This window comes from Terrapene carolina, unplaced genomic scaffold (assembly GCF_002925995.2).
Source record: "Terrapene carolina triunguis isolate 2854851 unplaced genomic scaffold, T_m_triunguis-2.0 Scaffold58, whole genome shotgun sequence".
NCBI classification, from domain to species: Eukaryota; Metazoa; Chordata; order Testudines; family Emydidae; genus Terrapene; species Terrapene triunguis.
Window position 1 is genome coordinate 75,636,634 of NW_020664409.1, and position 19,447 is coordinate 75,656,080.

General features: G+C 42.3%; 1 protein-coding gene across 3 annotated transcripts in view; it reads left to right on the forward strand.

The window, feature by feature from the left end:
* Positions 1-19,447, forward strand: part of MATN2 (matrilin 2) — a 103,637-nt gene that overhangs the window by 18,384 nt on the left and 65,806 nt on the right. For all 3 annotated transcript variants that reach the window (XM_029914376.1, XM_026663300.2, XM_029914375.1), the window contains exon 3: positions 15,536-16,105. In XM_029914376.1, the coding sequence (XP_029770236.1) occupies positions 15,536-16,105 (570 nt within the window). The remainder of the gene's footprint in view (positions 1-15,535; positions 16,106-19,447) is intronic.

Genomic DNA, 19,447 nt, shown 5'->3' on the forward strand with positions numbered 1-19,447 from the left:
CAACACACACATCCCCATTTATCCTTCCTGGGTTCACCATGTAGCATGACCTTAATGAACCAAGGGGGTTCCTCAGAAGCATGAGGAAGAAGTGGGTGTTGAGTTTGGTTGTGGGCTGGAGTGGCAGAAGAGAAAGGAGCACCTGAGTTTTGTCAGAGTGGAGATATTTTCCAATGAGCCACCTGGGATTGTGGACTATAGACACATTTCTTGTTGGGATTGTTTCTTGTTAGCACTGATTTGTGCTTTCCAAAATGTGTCTAATTTATGAACACCAAAGAAATACCCATATTTTATACTAGATGAAACTTTAATACTGTCTGAATCTTACTTGTATGGGATAGAAAAACAGGGCTTCTTTGAAATCTAGAAACTATTAAGTGAATTTAGAGAAATAGCAGTTAGTTAAACCCTGAAATAAATGACTATATGTTGTATGGGTCACAGAGCTATTGAATTCTAGGTGGGGGACTCAATTAATTGTAATGTGATGTAGGAACCAAAGGGTCTGATTCCAAGTTTCATGTATATTCATGGGCTAGACCAGAAAATGCCTTGCATTTTCTCCATTAATGAATGCCTTGTAAAAGTTCCCTGAACAGGAGCTGCTATAATTTGTATCTTGCCCATGCCAAATGGCATAGTGAACCAGAGTTTCCTGAAGAAGCATAGCCCACAAAATTGCTCTGACATTTGAAAGGAGGAAGAAATGTATTTACTTAAATAATTTGATTTGTGTAAAGAACTTATCCTTACAGTATTAGCTGCTTTTACAGGAATTAAAATATACAAACACAAATATTTAAAAAAAAATCTAAAAAATCCCACATAATGAAATGAGAATCTTCTTGGACTATTAGAATCCTTGTATGTTCTATTGATGCACTATCTTGTTGAAGATGATGGCTTATTTATTGAAGGATTAAGCTCTTTTAGGCTGACTGCATAGGAAACATCAGCTGTTATTTAAAGTTGCTATTTTATCTTTATGACTTCAGAGAAAATTGTGCTTAGGAGTCTGGGTCAGTGAAACATGTTTGGTTGGGTTTTAATCTCTGTTGTGCCTTATCCCTGCCATTTTGACAGGTTGATAAAAATCTAGACTTAATGAAAAACAGTAAGTATAAAATGCTATCACATAGCCATCATAAGAAAAGACTTGTAACTGTATAAGGCAAGAACTTTCTTCTCATGATCCATGATACTTTGTTAGGTCTAATAGAAGAAGTGAGTTTAAGGAGGGCTTTAGAAGGAATGACCTCTGGTGTTTAACTTGTTTCTTGGTTCACCCCAATCTTTCTCCTACATTTCAGAGTATTTTTGTTTTGTTTTGTGGCTGCTTACTTTGCCCCACTTATCTTTAAAAATTATTATTATTATTATTATTATTATTATTAAATAATAATAATTTTCCTTTTAAAGATTTGAAATACGTTTTGTTTGCAAAGGCTGAGTAGCAATAATGTTATTGGAATTCACTCTGGGGAAATTATGCCAAACATACTGGATTACTATAAATTGGTTTAATTTCAAGCTTCCTCCCCCGCCCCCTAAAGTTATCCTGTATTCCTAGCTATCAAACCACTTCAGTTCCAATTCACTTCCTTTGTAGCACTTTTTCTTTAAAGTTTCTTACAACACAATAATTATAACAAATATACAGTAAGTTATTTTTACTGAGCTGATTAAGAATAGATGTGTGTGTATGCATGCGTGTGTTTGTGTATATATAATAAATATAGTGAAATATTTACACTGACCTAACTTCAGAAAAGTGGCTGTTGCTATAAAAAGTGTTATTGGTTATGTATATGAACTTCTCTCTTAATGTTTAAGCTATGAGCTCTCTCTCTCTCTCTCTCTCTCTTATTTATATATTTATATATATGAGAGAGAGAGTTATGTAAGACCTTGCAGGCTGAGGGAAGGAAGATAGGATGGCTCAGGGAACTGGTAATTATAACCTATAAGTATTGTAGCAGGATGAGTAGAGCCCCATGTATTTTGCATGTGTGAAATATCCCAAAATAAAATGAAAAACTCGCCCCTTGGTGGAGGCTCCTGCTGTTCCTATCCTCCGGGGCTGGGCCTGACTCCCTGCTCCCGCATTGCAACCTGGCACACGGGGTCACAGTGCTGCTCAGGTTTGGCTTGGCTCCCCCTGACAGGACCCAATTCCCCCCTGGGTCTCCCACCCCGAAGGGAGCAGGATTAGTGAGGGGTTGAGGTTCAGTGGAGGAGGGAGAATATATAAGGGGTGATGGGGCACCCTAGGGATATAGATGTGGGGACTGGGATGGCTGCAGAAAGAAGCAGTAAGGGTTGGGAAGATTTGTCCCATAGGCTTTGTCTCTCTGAGTGGGATGCAGAAGAGGGGGTTATTTGAGGGCTGCAGTATTGGGTACATTTCAACGAGCTGTCTGGGGTATTGTGGGATGGGTAACTGTAGTGGGGTTGGTGAGTGTCTCAAGGTGTAGAATAATGAATAATGCTCAGTAAAATGATGTAGTATAGATAAATAAGGTTTATATACTGTTTTTATGTATATACAGTCATTTGAGGTATTTTATTAATGTAAATGTAATAAAAAGAAATGAAACAACATTTTAAAGAAATAAGAAAATTCCCCAAAATAAAATGAAAAATTATAAAAACTAAAAAGATTTTCATGTGGCTCTGAGGAAGAGAGACACAAGAAAACATGGTTCCTTATCTCCCTCATCTTGCATTTGGTCCAGAAAACTGCTTAGCATGGCCTTCTTTTCTTTTCTTTTTGAGGGGAAGTGGTGTGGGACAAGAACAGGCTGTCACCCTAGGAGTGGGGCAAGGGCATGGTAGCCCTGCAGTTGAAGTCGATATGGCTGCCCTCAGCCTCATGGCTGCATGGCCTAAGGGTCGGTTTCAGTAGGACTCCCCTAGGCTGCAGGGCAGCACGGCCCAATGGCCAATGTCAGTAGGAAGAGGTTTGATGGGCCGCCCCCCAAAGGGGGCAGCTGGGGTAGAGGGACCCAGGCCCTCCCTGCTCCACTGAGTCCCAGCCCAGAGCCCTGGTAGTGGCGAATTGGTTCGCCACTAAGTCGGCTGAGAATCCGCCTGCACCACACGGACTGCTACAGGGACACTGGCTAGTCCCTCCCTGGGCTATTTCCTACTGTGACTCCTGCAGTTGAAGTTGGAGTGTCTTCGGTGTCTCTGGGCTACTCAGGAAACGACTGCAATCTCCCTGGGCATCCGCAGATACCTAGGCGCCTGCCTGGGCCTTGGTGTCTCCTGCTCCTGTGGTCCAGAATCCCGGCTGCTCCTCGGCTGGAGCCGGCAAGGTGCATCCTTCCTCCTCCGCAGTCAGCCCAGACTGAGCTAGGCTGCTCTCTTTAATATTGCAGAAGCAGCTGGAGCATGCCCAGCAGGGTCGAGGGGGGCGTGGCTTCCGCTGCTAAGAATGCTGCCTTAACCCCTTCCGCTCTAGTGCAGGGCAAGTACACCCCATCACAGGAGGGTTGAGATTTTATGTATTGATATTTTCAGCCATTGACAATAAGACATTACAATTACATTCATATCTTAATACAGAATTAACAGCATGAAGCAACCTATTATATGTTGACCATATCTTGTTATCTTGTTACCATTTCCACCCCCTTTTCCCCCCAAAATTATTTAAATACAACCTTAACATGTTGGGTGTGTGGGTGGGTGTGATCATTCATATTAATTTTTGTCTTTTGGGGGGGAAGCTGAATGTTTTCTGAGGATGGAGGGAGTCTCAAGGAAATAGAGAGAAAGGAAAACTAAGGGGGAGGAGGGATTATCCTCTCCGTATATTCTTTTTGACTATCCTGTAAGTATATGATTACTGTGTCTATATCAAAGCATCTAAAATATTTCAATATTTTTATTGTACTGTTTTCCTGTGTGAAGTACACTGTTACTTTTATCCATGTTTTGTGAGTTTGTCTGGCACTGTTTTCACAAAATTTGTTAAGCCTTCCATTACAGTGTAGTCTATTAATATTTTTTTCCAGTGACCTATGCTAGGAATTGTTGCTTGGGTCCACATATTTAAGATTGCTGCTTTTGCTATAAAGGGCAAGAATGGGAGTAGTTTGCTTATTCCCAATAGGAAACTTTTTACCAGGCCCTAATAGAAATGTCTTTAAATCCTGTTCGAGTTCTATCTCTAATTTTTTTTATTTCTCTCAGGATGGTTTTCCAAAATGTTTGTACCATCCAGAAGTCCCATATCATGTATATGAAAGAGGGTCTGGCTGTTTTGCATTTCATACAGATATCTGAGGCAATATTATATGTTTTATTATATAGAGGTAGATGAACATATGTTCTGTAAACTAAAAAGTACTGCACTTGCACTATTTGGTTAGTAGTAAAGCCAATATTTATCATCTGCATTATCCCATTTCATTCTTTTACTTTTATTTCATATTTACAAGCTGCACTCCTTGACTTAATAGCTTTATCCAGATTGTCCTTTAAAAACATAATCATGAGGTTATACATTCTAGATACTACCTTGATTGCTGATACTTCAAACCTATGTATGAAATTTCCTAATACAGATAGTTTTGTTGGTTCCTTTCTTCTCTGAAAGTGTTTTCTCAGGTTGCCTATAAACCTAGGTTGCACATTGTCTCTCTCTCTCTCTTTTAAATACATCCGCTACATCTGTTTGTTTTTAGGATTGTCCATCCCTAAAGAAATCCTACCACTTATCATAGCGACATTTGCCCCAACATCTAAAAACTTCCTTATTCATATTGGGTTTGAAAGCACTATTATTTTTTATTTTAGATATTATTGAGATCCGCTCCTTTTGTTAGGTCAAGTGCTTCACCTACACCCAATTATTAAGTGCACTTTTAAGTAATGGGTGATAGTTCATGGTTACCAGAATTTTTAAATTCACTTAATACAAGTACTGTAGTGCAATCTCTATCATGAAAGTTGAAATTACAAATGTAGATTATGTACCAAAAAACCTGCATTCAAAAATAAAACAATGTAAAATTTTAGAGCCTACAAGTCCACTCAGTCCTACTTCTTGTTCAGACAATCGCTCAGATAAACAAGTTTGTTTACTTTTGCAGGAGATAATGCTGCCCGCTTCTTGTTTACATCACCTGAAAGTGAGAACAGGAATTCGCATGGCACTGTTGTAGCCAGCGTTGCAAGATATTTATGTGCCAGATGCACTAAAGGTTCATATGTCCCTCATGCTTCAACCACCATTCCAGGGGACGTGCGTCCATGCTGATAACAGGTTCTGCTCGATAACAATCCAAAGCAGATCAATATATATACTTTAGATTCTACCAAATACCACATTGCAGCTAATTCCTTTAGTAAAACTATAACTAAAGATTTATTAATACAAAAGAAAAGGAAAAAAAGTTATTAAATGGTTAAAGGAATCATATACATTACAAGTGATTTCAGAGTCTGTAGATCAGGTTCATAGCAATGATGGTAAATCTGCTAGCTTGCAAAAAAGCCCTCTGGTTCACCCAAAGGGACTGGGGGTCATCAGTCCTTTGTTCAAAGCTTCTTTTTGTTAGAAAATCACAGTCCAGAGGTGAAGAACAGGATTGAAGACAAAGAAGTGATGTCACAGTCTCCTTCTATACATTCAGCTCAAGCGCATGGACAGTTATTGGCAAAAGATGGAGTCTAAAAGAGCAACACTCCAATGCGGAAACTACAGAACCCGAAGCACCAAAAAAGAAAATCATCCTTCTGTGGGTGGCATCTGACTCAGATAATGAAAATGAACACGCGTTGGTCCGCACTGCTTTGCATTGTTATCGAGCAGAACCTGTTATCAGCATGGACGCATGTCCCCTGGAATGGTGGTTGAAGCATGAAGGGACATATGAACCTTTAGTGCATCTGGCACATAAATATCTTGCAACGCTGGCTACAACAGTGCCATGCGAATGCCTGTTCTCACTTTCAGGTGATGTAAACAAGAAGCGGGCAGCATTATCTCCTGCAAAAGTAAACAAACTTGTTTATCTGAGTGATTGTCTGAACAAGAAGTAGGACTGAGTGGACTTGTAGGCTCTAAAATTTTACATTGTTTTATTTTTGAATGCAGGTTTTTTGGTACATAATTCTACATTTGTAATTTCAACTTTCATGATAGAGATTGCACTACAGTACTTGTATTAGGTGAATTTAAAAATACTATTTCTTTTGTTTTTTTACATCGCAAATTCTTGTAATCAAAAATAAATATAAAGTGAGCACTCTACACTTCGTATTCTGTGTTGTAATTGAAATCAATATATTTGAAAATGTAGAAAACATCCAAAAATATTTAAATAAATGGTATTCCACTATTGTTTAACAGTGCAATTAATCGCAATTAATTTTTTTAATCACTCGATTAATTGGGATTAATTTTTTTATCGCTTGATAGTCCAACTTTGGACAATCTCTGTTCACATTTTTAACACTAACATAGTTTACAAATTGTTGTGTTTTAGATTTTACTGGTTATTTTTAAGTCATGCATCAAACAGAACTGGCCTCTTTCCAGCAGATAGTTACTAATACAGTAACCATTGTGACACTGGGAGGGAAGTGTTCTGTTAGTGGTACAATAAAAACAAGTTATGTTTTTGTCCAGTTTTTTTCTGAAAGCTGTCCTAATTGTATCCATAATGTTTCTCTGATACACTGGTATTTCTCTAGCTATCTTTATTTGTTATGGTTTGTTACATGGGCAGGAGGAGGAGGAAGCAAAGAGGGGAAAATGCCCCCAAACTGTGCATAGGAACTGGATTAAATGTAGCACTAATTGTGCAGGAGCACAACAGCACTTCCCTGTGGTTGCTCAGGAAATTGATTCTTATTCCCTTACATGTATCATCTGTTCTGAGTTGGGAGCACAAGTGACATTCAGACCTAGCTGAGACCAGCTGAAACAAGTGAGGACAACTGAGGAATTCTAGGGCATCAGAATCTGTGTCCCTGTTATCCATGTAGATGGCAAGATGTGTGCTTCATATCAATACTCCATACCCGAGTAGGGAATTAAAGAACTATTTGAACTCATTTCTTTCTTTGGTGCTCTGGGAGGGGAGGTACTAACTAATGCTATTAATCATAACCTTGGTGCTTGGGTATGGGTGAATACGGAAAAAGCAGGAAGGAAGAGGTAAAGAAGGGGACAATGTAATGATCTGCAGTGATTGGTAATGGAGCGTTTGTGTATGGAAGGAAATGGAAGAGACTGTGGGCAGGATCACTGCTGGAACATGATGGAAGGTTTTGGCACAGAGGGAATGAAGAAGTGACTGGAGGTTGTAAAATATTAGAGAAAGCTTTTCTCCAAGTCACCCTACTAAAGGACTTTACAACAGGGCCGCCCAGAGGATTCAGGGGGCCTGGGGCAAAGCGGGGGAGCGGACATACTCACCGGGCGGCGCTCCGAGTCGGCGGCAGCGGCAGCGGGTCCTTCAGTCGCTCTGCATCTTCGGCAGCACTGAAGGACCTGCCGCCGAAGACCCAGAGTGACTGAAGGGCCCCTCGCCACCGAAGACCCAGAACAACTGAAGGCCCCCCGCCACCAAAAACCCGCACCGCCGCCGGGTAAGTAAAAATTAAAAAGGCGCCTCTAGCCAGGAAAGGGCTTCTCGGCCAGGGCTCACAGGGCCCCTGCGGGGCCTGGGGCAAATTGCCCCACTTGACCCCCCCACCCCGGGCAGCCCTGCTTTACAATAAAAAATGGAGGAGAAGATTGCAAAGGGAGGAAGGAGAGAAAAGAAAATGAAGGCTGAAGAAAGGCTGTGCAAAAAAAGCACTCAGAATTATTCATATGTATTTATTTTTGATGATAACCACAAAATGTGATAAGTACTTTCCAAACAGAAAAGAGGAGACAGTAATTGCCTTGAAGAGCTTGCAGTGTAGGTTCAAGTTTGATGTGCCTTTGCAAAGCTTTTGCAGTTCCCTGGAATTATTTATTTATTTGTATCCACTTCCTATCTAAGCTTTTGGCAAGCATTTTTTATCTTAAATCTCTGTGAATAAAGTGAGGCTCTCCTTGCTAGTGAATTTCAAGTTTGAATATTGTTTATTAAGGAAAAGCCATAAGTTCTCTGCTATTATGGCCAGGAGGCCAGACCTACTCCTGACAAACTAAGAAATCTTATGCAAATATGCGTGAATATGTGAGAGCTTGTCAAACCCAAACTTTGTCTGTTTTCATAGCAGAAGAAAACCAGAACTCAAACCTTTGTAAATGTCAGTGCCTAAGAACTATTTTTGGCACACAATGAATTAATGAACCCATTTTGGGACAAGCTTGGTAAGGTTTCCATTGTTCTACAAGGGAGATGGCAAGAATAAGAGGAGAAGAGGAAAAGATTGAGAGAGAGAAAAAACAAGAAAAATTTAATCCTGCCTCAACATGGGGAATGGATTTAGATCAGTGTTTCCCAACTAGTGTGCCATCACGCCCAAACAGGTGTGCTGCGGAATTTTTTTTTAAAGAACATGTGAGAACAAGGGGGGAGGAAGCTGCATTCTGATTGGCCATCTGCCCCATGGCCCTGCCTCCTCCAAGAGTGGAGCAATCAATCAGAGCTTAAGCTCCCACTCTTTCCCCCTTCCCCTCATGTGTGAGCAATCGGTCGGCTCCTCTGCCCCGCCTCTTCCCTCTCCTGCAACTGCCAGCTGAGGGCAAGGGGAAGAGCCCCTGGAACTCGAGGTGTGCCATGGCAGAGAAAAGGTTGGGAACCACTGGACTAGATAACCTCTTGAGGTCTCTTCCAGCCCTAAATTTCTACGTTTTATAAAAAGAAGAAGAAGAAGAAGGTGTGGAGATGTGGGAAACTAGAGAAAGAGATATGGCTTTGTCCTCCATGAACTTATCTAATTATTTTTTTAACCCAGTTACAGTTTTGGCCTTCACAACATCCCCTGGCAATGAGTTCCACAGGTTGACTGTGTGTTGTGTGAAGAAGTACTTCCTTTTGTTTTAAATCTGCTGCCTATTAATTTCATCAGGTGAGCCCTGGTTCTTGTGTTATGTGAAGGGGTAAATACCACTTCCTTATTCACTTTCTCCACACCGTTCATGAATGTATAGACCTCTATTATATCCCATCTTAGTCATCTCTTTTCCAAACAGAACAGTCCCAGTCTTTTTAATCTCTCCTTTGATGGAAGCTATTCAATACCCCTAATCATTTTGGTTGCCCTACTCTGTACTTTTTCCAATTCTAATATATTTTTTCAGGGATGGGATGATCAGAACTGCACACAGTATTCAAGGTGTGGCATACCATGGATTTTTATAGTGGCATTATGATATCTTCTGTCTTCTTGTTTATCCCTTTCCTAATGGTTCCTAACATTCTGTTAGCTTTTTTGATTGCTGCTGCACAATGAGTGGATGTTTTCAGAGCCCTATCCAAAATGACTCAAAGATCTCTTTCTTTAGTGGTAACAGCTAATTTAGACACCATCATTTTGGGATAGTAGAATTATGTTTTCCAATGTGCAGTACTTTGCATTTTTCAACACTGAATTTCATCTGTCATTTTGTTGCCCAGTCACCCAGTTTTGTGAGATCCATTTGTCACCAGGGCCGTTCTTACCCATAGGCAAAGTACGCAGCTGCATAGGGCACCAGGAAATTTAGGGCACCAAATTGCCCCAGATTTCCGGGTGCCCTACGCAGCTGCGTGCTGCTCCAGCGGCCAGCCTGATCCCCCAGCCAGCTGAGACGCCCAGGAAAGCTGCCCCCACCTGCTCTGCCTCTTCCCCATGGCCCCCGCCCCTGCTCCGCCCCAGCCCCGCCCCCACTCTATCCTGTCCCCAAAACCTCTGCCCCGCCCCTGCTCCACCCTAGCCCCGCCCCACCTCTTCCGCTCCTTCCTCTGAGCAACGTCCCGGGGGACTGCAGCAGGGGTTGGGCGCTCCCCACACTCACTGGGCAGCGGCAAGTGGAGCAACCCAGCCCCAGCCCACTCCACTCTGCCGGCTCCCAGCCACGCCGCCAGTGAGTGCTGGGGGGTGATTCCGCTCCTCCCCGAAAGTCCGGGAGCCAGGGCAGCAGAGCGGAGTGGACTGGGGCCGGGTCACTCCACTTCCCGCAGCCCCGTGAGTGCGGGGTCGGGCTGGGCTGGGCCTGCCCTGCACTCACTGGGCGGCAGGAAGTGGAACGACCCAGCCCCAACCCGCTCCGCTCCGCCGGCTCGTGCTGGGGGGCGGTTCCCCCCTGCTCCCCAAGCCTGCTCCTGCCCCCCCCGTGGAGGCCTGGGGCCAGCCCCCTCTCCCCCCCGCAAAGGCCTGGGACCATACACTTACACACCCCGTGGAGGGGCGGGGGCTGCGTAGCGCACCAAAATGTCTAGGGATGGCCCTTTTTGTCACTCTTTGCTGTCAGCTTTGGACTTCACTATCTTGAGTAATTTTGTATCGTCTGCAAACATTGCCACCTCACTGTTTACCTTTTTTCCAGATAATTTATGAATATGTTGAACAGCACTGGTCCTAGTATAGATCCTTGAGGAACCCCGCTATTTGCCTCTTTCCATTGTGAAAACTGGCCATTTATTCTTACTTTTTGTTTTCTGTGTTTTTAACCAGTTACTGATTCATGAGAGGACCTTCCCTCTTATCCCATGATTGCTTACTTTGCTTAAGAGCCTTTGGTGAAGGCTAAATATAAACAACTTGATTAAGAAACACCTAAGGAGGGACATAAAGGTGTAGATCCAAGTTTTCACAAGTGACTAGTGATTTTTGGTGACTGTTTTTGGGAGCCTAACTGGAGACACTATAGAGGGGCCTGATTTTCAGAAAGTATTGCAAACACATCTTAGGAAAACAAGGCCCTTTTAATGAGTCTCTGGTTGGGTCCCGAAACTACTAGTCACTTTTCAAAATCTTGGCTGTAAATAGCATGAAGGGGGAGGAGCGTTATTTAGTATAATGGGTATAATTAGGAATAATATGTGAGAAAAATGTAGACTAAATATCAGAGAATTATTCCTGATAATGAGATCTGTTAGCCTACGTCTCCTAGGGGCAGTAGTGGAAGTCCCACTGCTTGGCAAACTAGTAAATATACATTAAATCTCACTGTAGCCAGCTCTTGCAATTTAATAACATGGTTTTAGCCCTGACCGGAGCCAGTCTCCCCAGAAGCTCCAGTGCTCATGGATTTTCAGTCCTGTCCAGGAGAAACCATCCTCTGATTGGCTGCCTTCCCCACTTTCCTGTCTCCTGTGGAACAGTAGCCAGTCAAGGCTTCCCACTTCTCTCAGGAGCAGAGATGAGTTTTGGGGTAGTGAAGGGGAGATGGAGCAGCCAATAACATTTTCAGAAGACAGGAGGAAGGAGAAGAAAGCCCAGCAGCTCAGGGTGGCACTTTCCCCCTCCCCTTCTGTGAAACATTGGTCGGTCTGCTCTGTCTCATCCCTCCTTCCTCTCCACTCTCTATCCCTGCAACAGGAGGCCTGTGAAGGGGGAGCGGGAGTGAAAAACACTTGGAACTGACCTCCCTCCCTGCGCTTGGGTAGAGGGGGGAAAGAAGACCCTGCTGCAGCTGCTGCCTGAAGCTGGGGAGGGGTTGAAGAACCCCCACAGCTGCCAGATATGCAGAGATGTCTTATGGGGCAAAGGGCTGGGGTGAGGAGCAGAATCAATGTGAGGCTAGGAGGTCAAAGTTGATGTGGGGGCTGGGTGTGTATAATTAATTGCAGGGCTGGGGAATGGGCAGATGGAGAGATGGAGGGGACATAGAATTACTTAATTAGATTTGCGGGGTTGGGGAGAAGCTAGAATCATGGAAATGTAGGCCTGGAAGGGACCTCAATAAGTCATCTAGTCCAGGACCAAGTATACCTAAATCATCCCTGAAAGCTGTTTGTCTAACTGGTTCTTAAATAGACTTTGTCTGTTGCTGGTGATATTATTGGGCCCCCGAAGCTCTTGGTGACCACATAATCGCCAACTGTATAGCAGCATTTTATACAAATGTATGTAATTTGATCTCAGTTGGATCCTTTCAATGAGAGCCAAAATCACCTTATTCTATACATTTGGGAGAGTTGCAACACTGTCCTTGTCACACTCCCCCTGGAGGTGGGCAGAGGGAGTGTAAAAATCAAAAGGAACCAAAAACTGATATTAACTTTTCTTCTTTGTCATGTTTTTTGGGCCACTCTCATCATTTTGAAGGGATGTGACTCATGATTTTTGGACTCCTGGGGTTGACAATACTGAATCTGCTTTGGCCAGGAGTTGAACTAGATGACAGAACAGGTCTTTCCCATTTCTAGAGCCTAGGAATGTGCCACTTCTCATATGAACTACTGAAGGTGATTACTATTAGGTCTGGAGTTGTTTGCCAAAGTTCTGAAATGCTTATCTGCTCTGCGAATAAGTGGATGAGCTCCCAAAATTAAGGAGAAAGTACATAGGGCAAGTGAGAAGTTAAAATTTGCAAAATCAAGGAAATGAGGAAGTGCCAAACAAAAGGTCAGAAGTCTAGCAAAAGTTTAAATGTAAACGGAAGAGAATTGTTCTCACACTGGTTGGTCTACTCACCCCACGATACCATTATTTTCCTCAGTTAAACAGTTGTATGTTATACAGGGATTAAAGTTTTATTTTTCACTGAACTGAGAGTTACATCAGCATTAATAATGCCACAGCTGTCACAATAGCCGCCAACCCATCAAAATAGCACCTTTAAACAATCTAATTGTTGATTTAAAAAAAAAATTTGAAGACAAAGATTTAAATCCACAAAGTAACTATTGTCTTATTTTCAAGTAGCTGAGGTTACCACAGATAAGAATTTTACTGATGAAAATAATACTGATGTATTGTATCACTAGTGGAATCTATCCCTTACTATCAATCCATTCAGTGCTCTATAGCACATTCCAGTACTGTTGTGCAGATACTGTGCAAGATTCTCTACACAGAGATCTCCATCTGAATCCCCACATGGGGAATTAGGGAACCAGAGCCACTGAGGTGAGTCCAAATCCTTAGATTTAAATTGAAAATTCCCTGTGAAACACAAAGGGATTCAGGTGGGAGGTTCCAGTTTTGGCCTGTCCCTACTGGTGACAAGCTAGTTCTAACACCAGCTTTCCAGAGAAGCAGCTTTAGCCCTTCTTCAGTGGCTGGTTTTCTTCCCTTTTGCACGCAGTCCTGTCAATTACCCCACATCACACCTGTGTGGTGTTTGTTTTATTTTGCTTTAACTAAAACAAGTAATAATTAGAGCAGTAAGATAATGAGATGGAAAATTGGTTAATATGCCAGGAAGCCTGTATCCCATTAGAACTGGAATTCCATTTCTGCTCATTTTGGCTTATGTTCAACATCCTTTGATTTTGCAAGACTATGTGGCTCTTGCTTATTCGTCTGCTTATGAATAAAGCTGTACTGTAGATTCCACAGGAATAAATTCATGCAGTTACTTTATGGTCAGCAAAAAGCATTTCTATTCTATGCCTACAAATGTTTTTGGTTGCCTGTGAAAAGGCCTCTGATTTAGTGAATGGAAACAGGATCCTTTTCTTTCCTTCTCATTGGCAGAAACATGTAGTTAATTTTTCAGCTGTTCACAAGAGAACTTAAGGGCTTGCCTACGCACAGAAGTTGCACCGATTTAACTTTAAATCAGCTCCCTTGTGTGTAGGGAGATCACTTGTCTGGCTTTGAGCCAGACAGTCCTCTTTTGGGGTGGTTTGTCCTGCGCCAGGCACTGGAACAAAACTGGATGTGGTTTTCTCTGGTATTGCATGGGGGATCGCCATTTTTAAGAGCCTGCTGCTCTACTCCCTCTGGCATGACCTTGAACACACCATGTGTGCGAGGTAACACTGGTGGGGGGATATGCACCTAAACATGGTGCCCACCATGTAGCATGACCTCACGCAACATGTGTTTGAGGTCACATTAGTGGGACAGAGAGCATGCACTTAAAGATGGCACCCTCCATGTGGCATGATCTCACATGCACTGTACATGTGAGGTCACACCAGTGGGGGCACTTTTTGTTTGGCATAACCTCACATGCACTGTTTGTGGAAGGTGACACCAGTGTGGGGGAGGGTCATGCCATTCTTGGAAGTTCTGGCACCTCCAGTATCCCAGGAACCTGCAAGTGGCTACCCTACTTGTGCGTATGTATTATACAATCTTGACTGACCTGATCACATACTATATTTTTCATAGGACTCCTGCCTCATTTGGAGCACAAGATAGATGGTGCTCTGGATAGTGAAGTAGGCTATTGTCTATACAATCCTGCCCCATTTGTTGCAGAAGCTGAAAGGTGTGTAGTGAATGAGACAAGGGACTGCAGGAAGAGAAAAAGATGGTCCCAAAGTGAATATTGTTGAATTCCACCATGTGTGGATGGAAGGCAAGTTACCCTGAGGTATTATTGGCAGAAGTGCTGAGTATTCCCAGCTGCTGTTGAAGTCACTGAGAGCTGTGCTTTGAATGTGTACAGCACTATGTAATGCCAACTTCTCTGAAAAATCAGGCCCATTGCATCTCAAATAGGATACAAAACTAGCAGATAGTTTTAACCTTTAAATGCTCTGTGTCTCAGTTCCCCCTCTGTAAATAGGGATAATAATACCACCATTCATCACAGATAAAATTTAATTAATTAATGTATGTGAAGCAATCAGATACTTTAGTGATGAGTTCCATAGAAAAGCCCATGAGGAAAGTAATAATTCTGTCTTCAGAGCAGAGTTTGAATAGTGTGCAGTAAATAAGTCATAGGGCCACAGTTTGAACAATGAGGACAAAACAAAATATTGAATAGCTGCTCATTCAGTCAGCATTGCCCATCCTGTGCACTGAATGAAGCAGGGGTCCAGTGGAAAATATAGTATGTGACCATGCAGTTAAAGACTATATGATAAATACCTATGCCAACTCCCTCTTCCTCCTCTTTCCCTCCTTACAGTGGTGAAAAGTACTGAAATGTAATGGGAATAGAGAAAGATTAAAACATTAGTGAGATAGCTAAAAGAATGAGAAATTTGGATTTGGGAAAGTGGAGGAGGAAGGAGAAAAGAGAGATTGTTGGAACAAGAGAGAGACTGAAAAAGCATTGAAGATGATGAGAAGGACAGAGAGAAAATGTAGGGGAAGGAGGAGGAGGAGAGAAGGGAAGAGGGAATAACAGGCATTGAAAAAGCCAGAGGAGCAGGATAGGAGGTACAAGAGAGGGGAAAGGAAAGTGCAGTGAGGGACAGAAATGACCAGAATGTTACTAGAAAGTGTGTGCGTGCATGTGTGCAAGCGCACACATGCCATGGAAATTGTACTCTCTGGAGATCACCCCTCTGCATTGGGTGCTGAATTGTAGAAAAATAGTATTTGGTCTGTGGCTGGACTTTGCTTTCCCTTGAGATACATAGTAGCTCATTGTTTTGCCAGCACAGTTGAGTCTTTGGGCCAGGCTGATCTGCTTTGTATTTTAGAATTCTAGTCAAATTATCTTTGGTTTTTTTCCCTCTTCCAGAGAATGCTTGCAACCGCAAACGTCTTGATCTCGTCTTCATCATCGACAGCTCTCGCAGTGTACGTCCTTACGACTTTGAAAAAGTGAAGGAATTCATTTTAACCATCTTGCAGTTCCTAGACATCAGTCCTGACGTCACCAGAGTAGGCCTCATTCAGTATGGCAGCACAGTCAAACATGAGTTTTCATTGAAGACGTTCAGGAGGAAACATGATGTGGAACGAGCAGTGAAAAGAATGATGCACCTGGCCACTGGCACCATGACTGGGCTGGCTATTCAGTATGCACTGAACATTGCATTTTCAGAATCGGAAGGGGCACGGCCACTGAGCCAGAATGTGCCCAGAATTATCATGATAGTGACAGATGGGAGACCACAGGATCCCGTGGCAGAGGTTGCAGCTAAAGCCCGGAACTCAGGCATCCTGATTTTTGCCATTGGTGTGGGGAGAGTGGATATGAACACCTTGAAGTCCATTGGAAGTGAACCTCATGAAGAGCATGTCTTTTTGGTGGCTAATTTCAGTCAGATTGAAACGCTAACCTCTGCATTCCAGACTAAACTTTGCGGTAAGACAACTATTTGTGGATTTGAAAGCCTGGGTGAAAATATTCGGAGTAAAAAACAAACATGCAAAAAATCAAAGAAAAATTACCTAGGTTTTGTGGTGCAATATAAAAGCTAAGCAGAAAGCTAACTAAACTAGAAAACATTGGAGCTTAGTTCATATAAAATGTATACACCAATAAAAGAGGTTTATCCAAAAGACACTCAGCATAGCAGACATATCTGGGAGGGAGAGAGCCAATTCTGTTGTTGGACCTATTAAAATGTGATTTAATTCCTAGTGGAAATATGCAACGAGTGAAATACACATACCCTTCTTTTACCATTTATTATTATTATTATTTTAGCAGAATTTACCATCCTTTGCTACTTAAATGTCAGATAAGTAATTTGATTTATATTAATTTTTAAATATTTTTCATTTAGTACTGATCTTTAAATTTCTAAGCTTCATGGTTGTCAGATTCTGGGTACAGTCCAAACCAGTGAGGGGTTGTGTCATTGCCTGTCCTGTAACCCTGGGTGCCTTGAATAGCAATGCTGCTGTAGCTCACTTCTCTGGACACTCCCAGCTATCTTACAAGCATGCACTGAGTGTCTGTGAGATACGTACCTCTGGGTCTGCAACTCTGACTCCAGCAGCCTGCTTGTTACGCCCCAGTCTCACATTTGTATCCACCAGATTTTTGGTTACACCTTGCACGATGACCCCAACACCCCACAGTCCTGAATTTTCCCAAAACCACGGGCTCTGCAATGTGCAATCCTTTCCTGGACCAATCAGAGGTTTGTTTGCTCCACTAAAGGGACAAAATGCACAGTTTATCACTTTAACTGGAGTTAACAATCACTTCAATTCAAACAGCACTGAGTGGATTTAGATTAAAAGTAAAAAGTTTATTACCAAAAGGAGATAGGATTATAAATGAATTCAAGTATGAAGCATAGAGTTAGAAATGGTTACAAACAAATAAAAGTGAAAAACACTTCCTAGAGATTAAGATTTAACAAATCTGTAGTCTTAGTTCAAGGTCAGATTCTTACCACACTACCATCCAGCAAGACACATTACCACCCCTCTGGCCAGGATCTTCCATAAACTCCAGAGAGCTCTGTTCCTTTGAAAGGTAACGTGGGGTTCTTTGCCCCTCTTTTTTAGAGTCCAGTGACCTTGTGAAATGGATTCTTCTGAAGGTTTCCCCCTGCCCCACACACACACAAAGTAAGGTTAATTCAAGCTGTGGGGAAGGAGATGTGGAATCTGGTGGTGAAGGAAGTTCCATGCTGGTTTCTTCCACCATTGGTGTTTGCAAAAATGCAAATGTTTCTGTTCCTCCCACTGCGATACAAATGAATCCTTGCCATGTGATTACCAAATGACTCTGATGACACCTGGCTGGAGGCATCAGCTTGTCTTTATCTTGAAGAAACCTGTTTACCCACTCCCTTCACATTTGTATGGTTCCTTGGGCATTTACTGTACATACACCAGGCAAGAATATTACTGATCAGCGTTACTAGTTTTCCAGTGACACCTTACAGGACACATATCAGATACAGTTTATGACCTTTATGAACTGGGGTATGCCAAACTGGTCATGCCATTTGAAGCTTACTGCCAGATACCAATGAGCCCCTTGCCCTCTTGCACTGGGCTGCTGTTAGGGTCACAATGATCTCTTGGCTATAATCAAAATACAGAGTTCAGACAGTATATATAGAACCCTTCCAAATCCGTAAATATTGACAGTGTGCAAAGAAATATCTCTGCACGTGCCTTGATATTAGAAATGAGACATGAAAACTAAGTAGTACTTTTGTTCCATCTGCAGTCCTTTTTGTGTACAAAAACTTATGAACAGCCATTACTGCCGTATTGTTCATTCATTCAATAAAGTTAAAAGTAATCTTTGCTAATGTACACTACTTTGCAATAGGCAAATGGCTTCTGTGATCCTTCCTGGGGGTACCCGGGGTTGTGAGGCACCTTCTTAAAACCTGCCCTTCGCGTGAGAAGTCTTGTCTGTGTCTGCCAGGGGGAAAAGGGAAATAAAAACAACCCAGGAAACTACAGACCAGTTAGTTTAACTTCTGTGCCAGGGAAGATAATGGAGCAACTAATTAAGGAAATCCTCTGCAAACACTTGGAAGGTGGTAAGGTGATAGGGAACAGCCAGCATGGATTTGTAAATAACAAATCATGTCAAACCAATCTGATAGCTTTCTTTGATAGGATGACGAGTCTTGTGGATAAGGGAGAAGCGGTGGATGTGGTATACCTAGACTTTAATAAGGCTTTTGATACGGTCTTGCATGATATTCTTATCGATAAACTAGGCAAATATAACTTAGATGGGGCTACTATAAGGTGGGTGTATAACTGGCTGGATAACCGTACTCAGAGGGTAGTTATTAATGGTTCCCAATCCTGCTGGAAAGGTATAACGAGTGGGGTTCCACAGGGGTCTGTTTTGGGACCGGCTCTGTTCAATATCTTCATTAACGACTTAGATATTGGCATAGAAAGTACGCTTATTAAGTTTGCAGATGATACCAAACTGGGAGGGATTACAACTGCTTTGGAGGATAGGGTCAAAATTCAAAATGATCTGGACAAATTGGAGAAATGGTCTGAGGTAAACAGGATGATGTTTAATAAAGACAAATGCAAAGTACTTCACTTAGGAAGGAACAATCAGTTTCATACATACAGAATGGGAAGAGACTGTCTAGGAAGGAGTATGGCAGAAAGGGGTCTAGGGGTTATAGTGGACCACAAGCTAAATATGAGTCAACAGTGTGATGCTGTTGCAAAAAAAAGCAAACATGATTCTGGGATGCATTAACAGGTGTGTTGTGAGCAAGACACGAGAAGTCATTCTTCCACTCTACTCTGCGCTGGTTAGGCCTCAACTGGAGTATTGTGTCCAGTTCTGGGCACCGCATTTCAAGAAAGATGTGGAGAAATTGGAGAGGGTCCAGAGAAGAGCAACAAGAATGATTAAAGGTCTAGAGAACATGACCTATGAAGGAAGGCTGAAAGAATTGGGTTTGTTTAGTTTGGAAAAGAGAAGACTGAGAGGGGACAAGATAGCAGTCTTCAGGTATCTAAAAGGGTGTCATAAGGAGGTGGGAGAAAACTTGTTCATCTTAGCCTCTAAGGATAGAACAAGAAGTAATGGGCTTAAACTGCAGCAAGGGAGGTTTAGGTTGGACATTAGGAAAAAGTTCCTAGCTGTCAGGGTGGTTAAACACTGGAATAAATTGCCTAGGGAGGTTGTAGAATCTCCATCTCTGGAGATATTTAAGAGTAGGTTAGATAAATGTCTATCAGGGATGGTCTA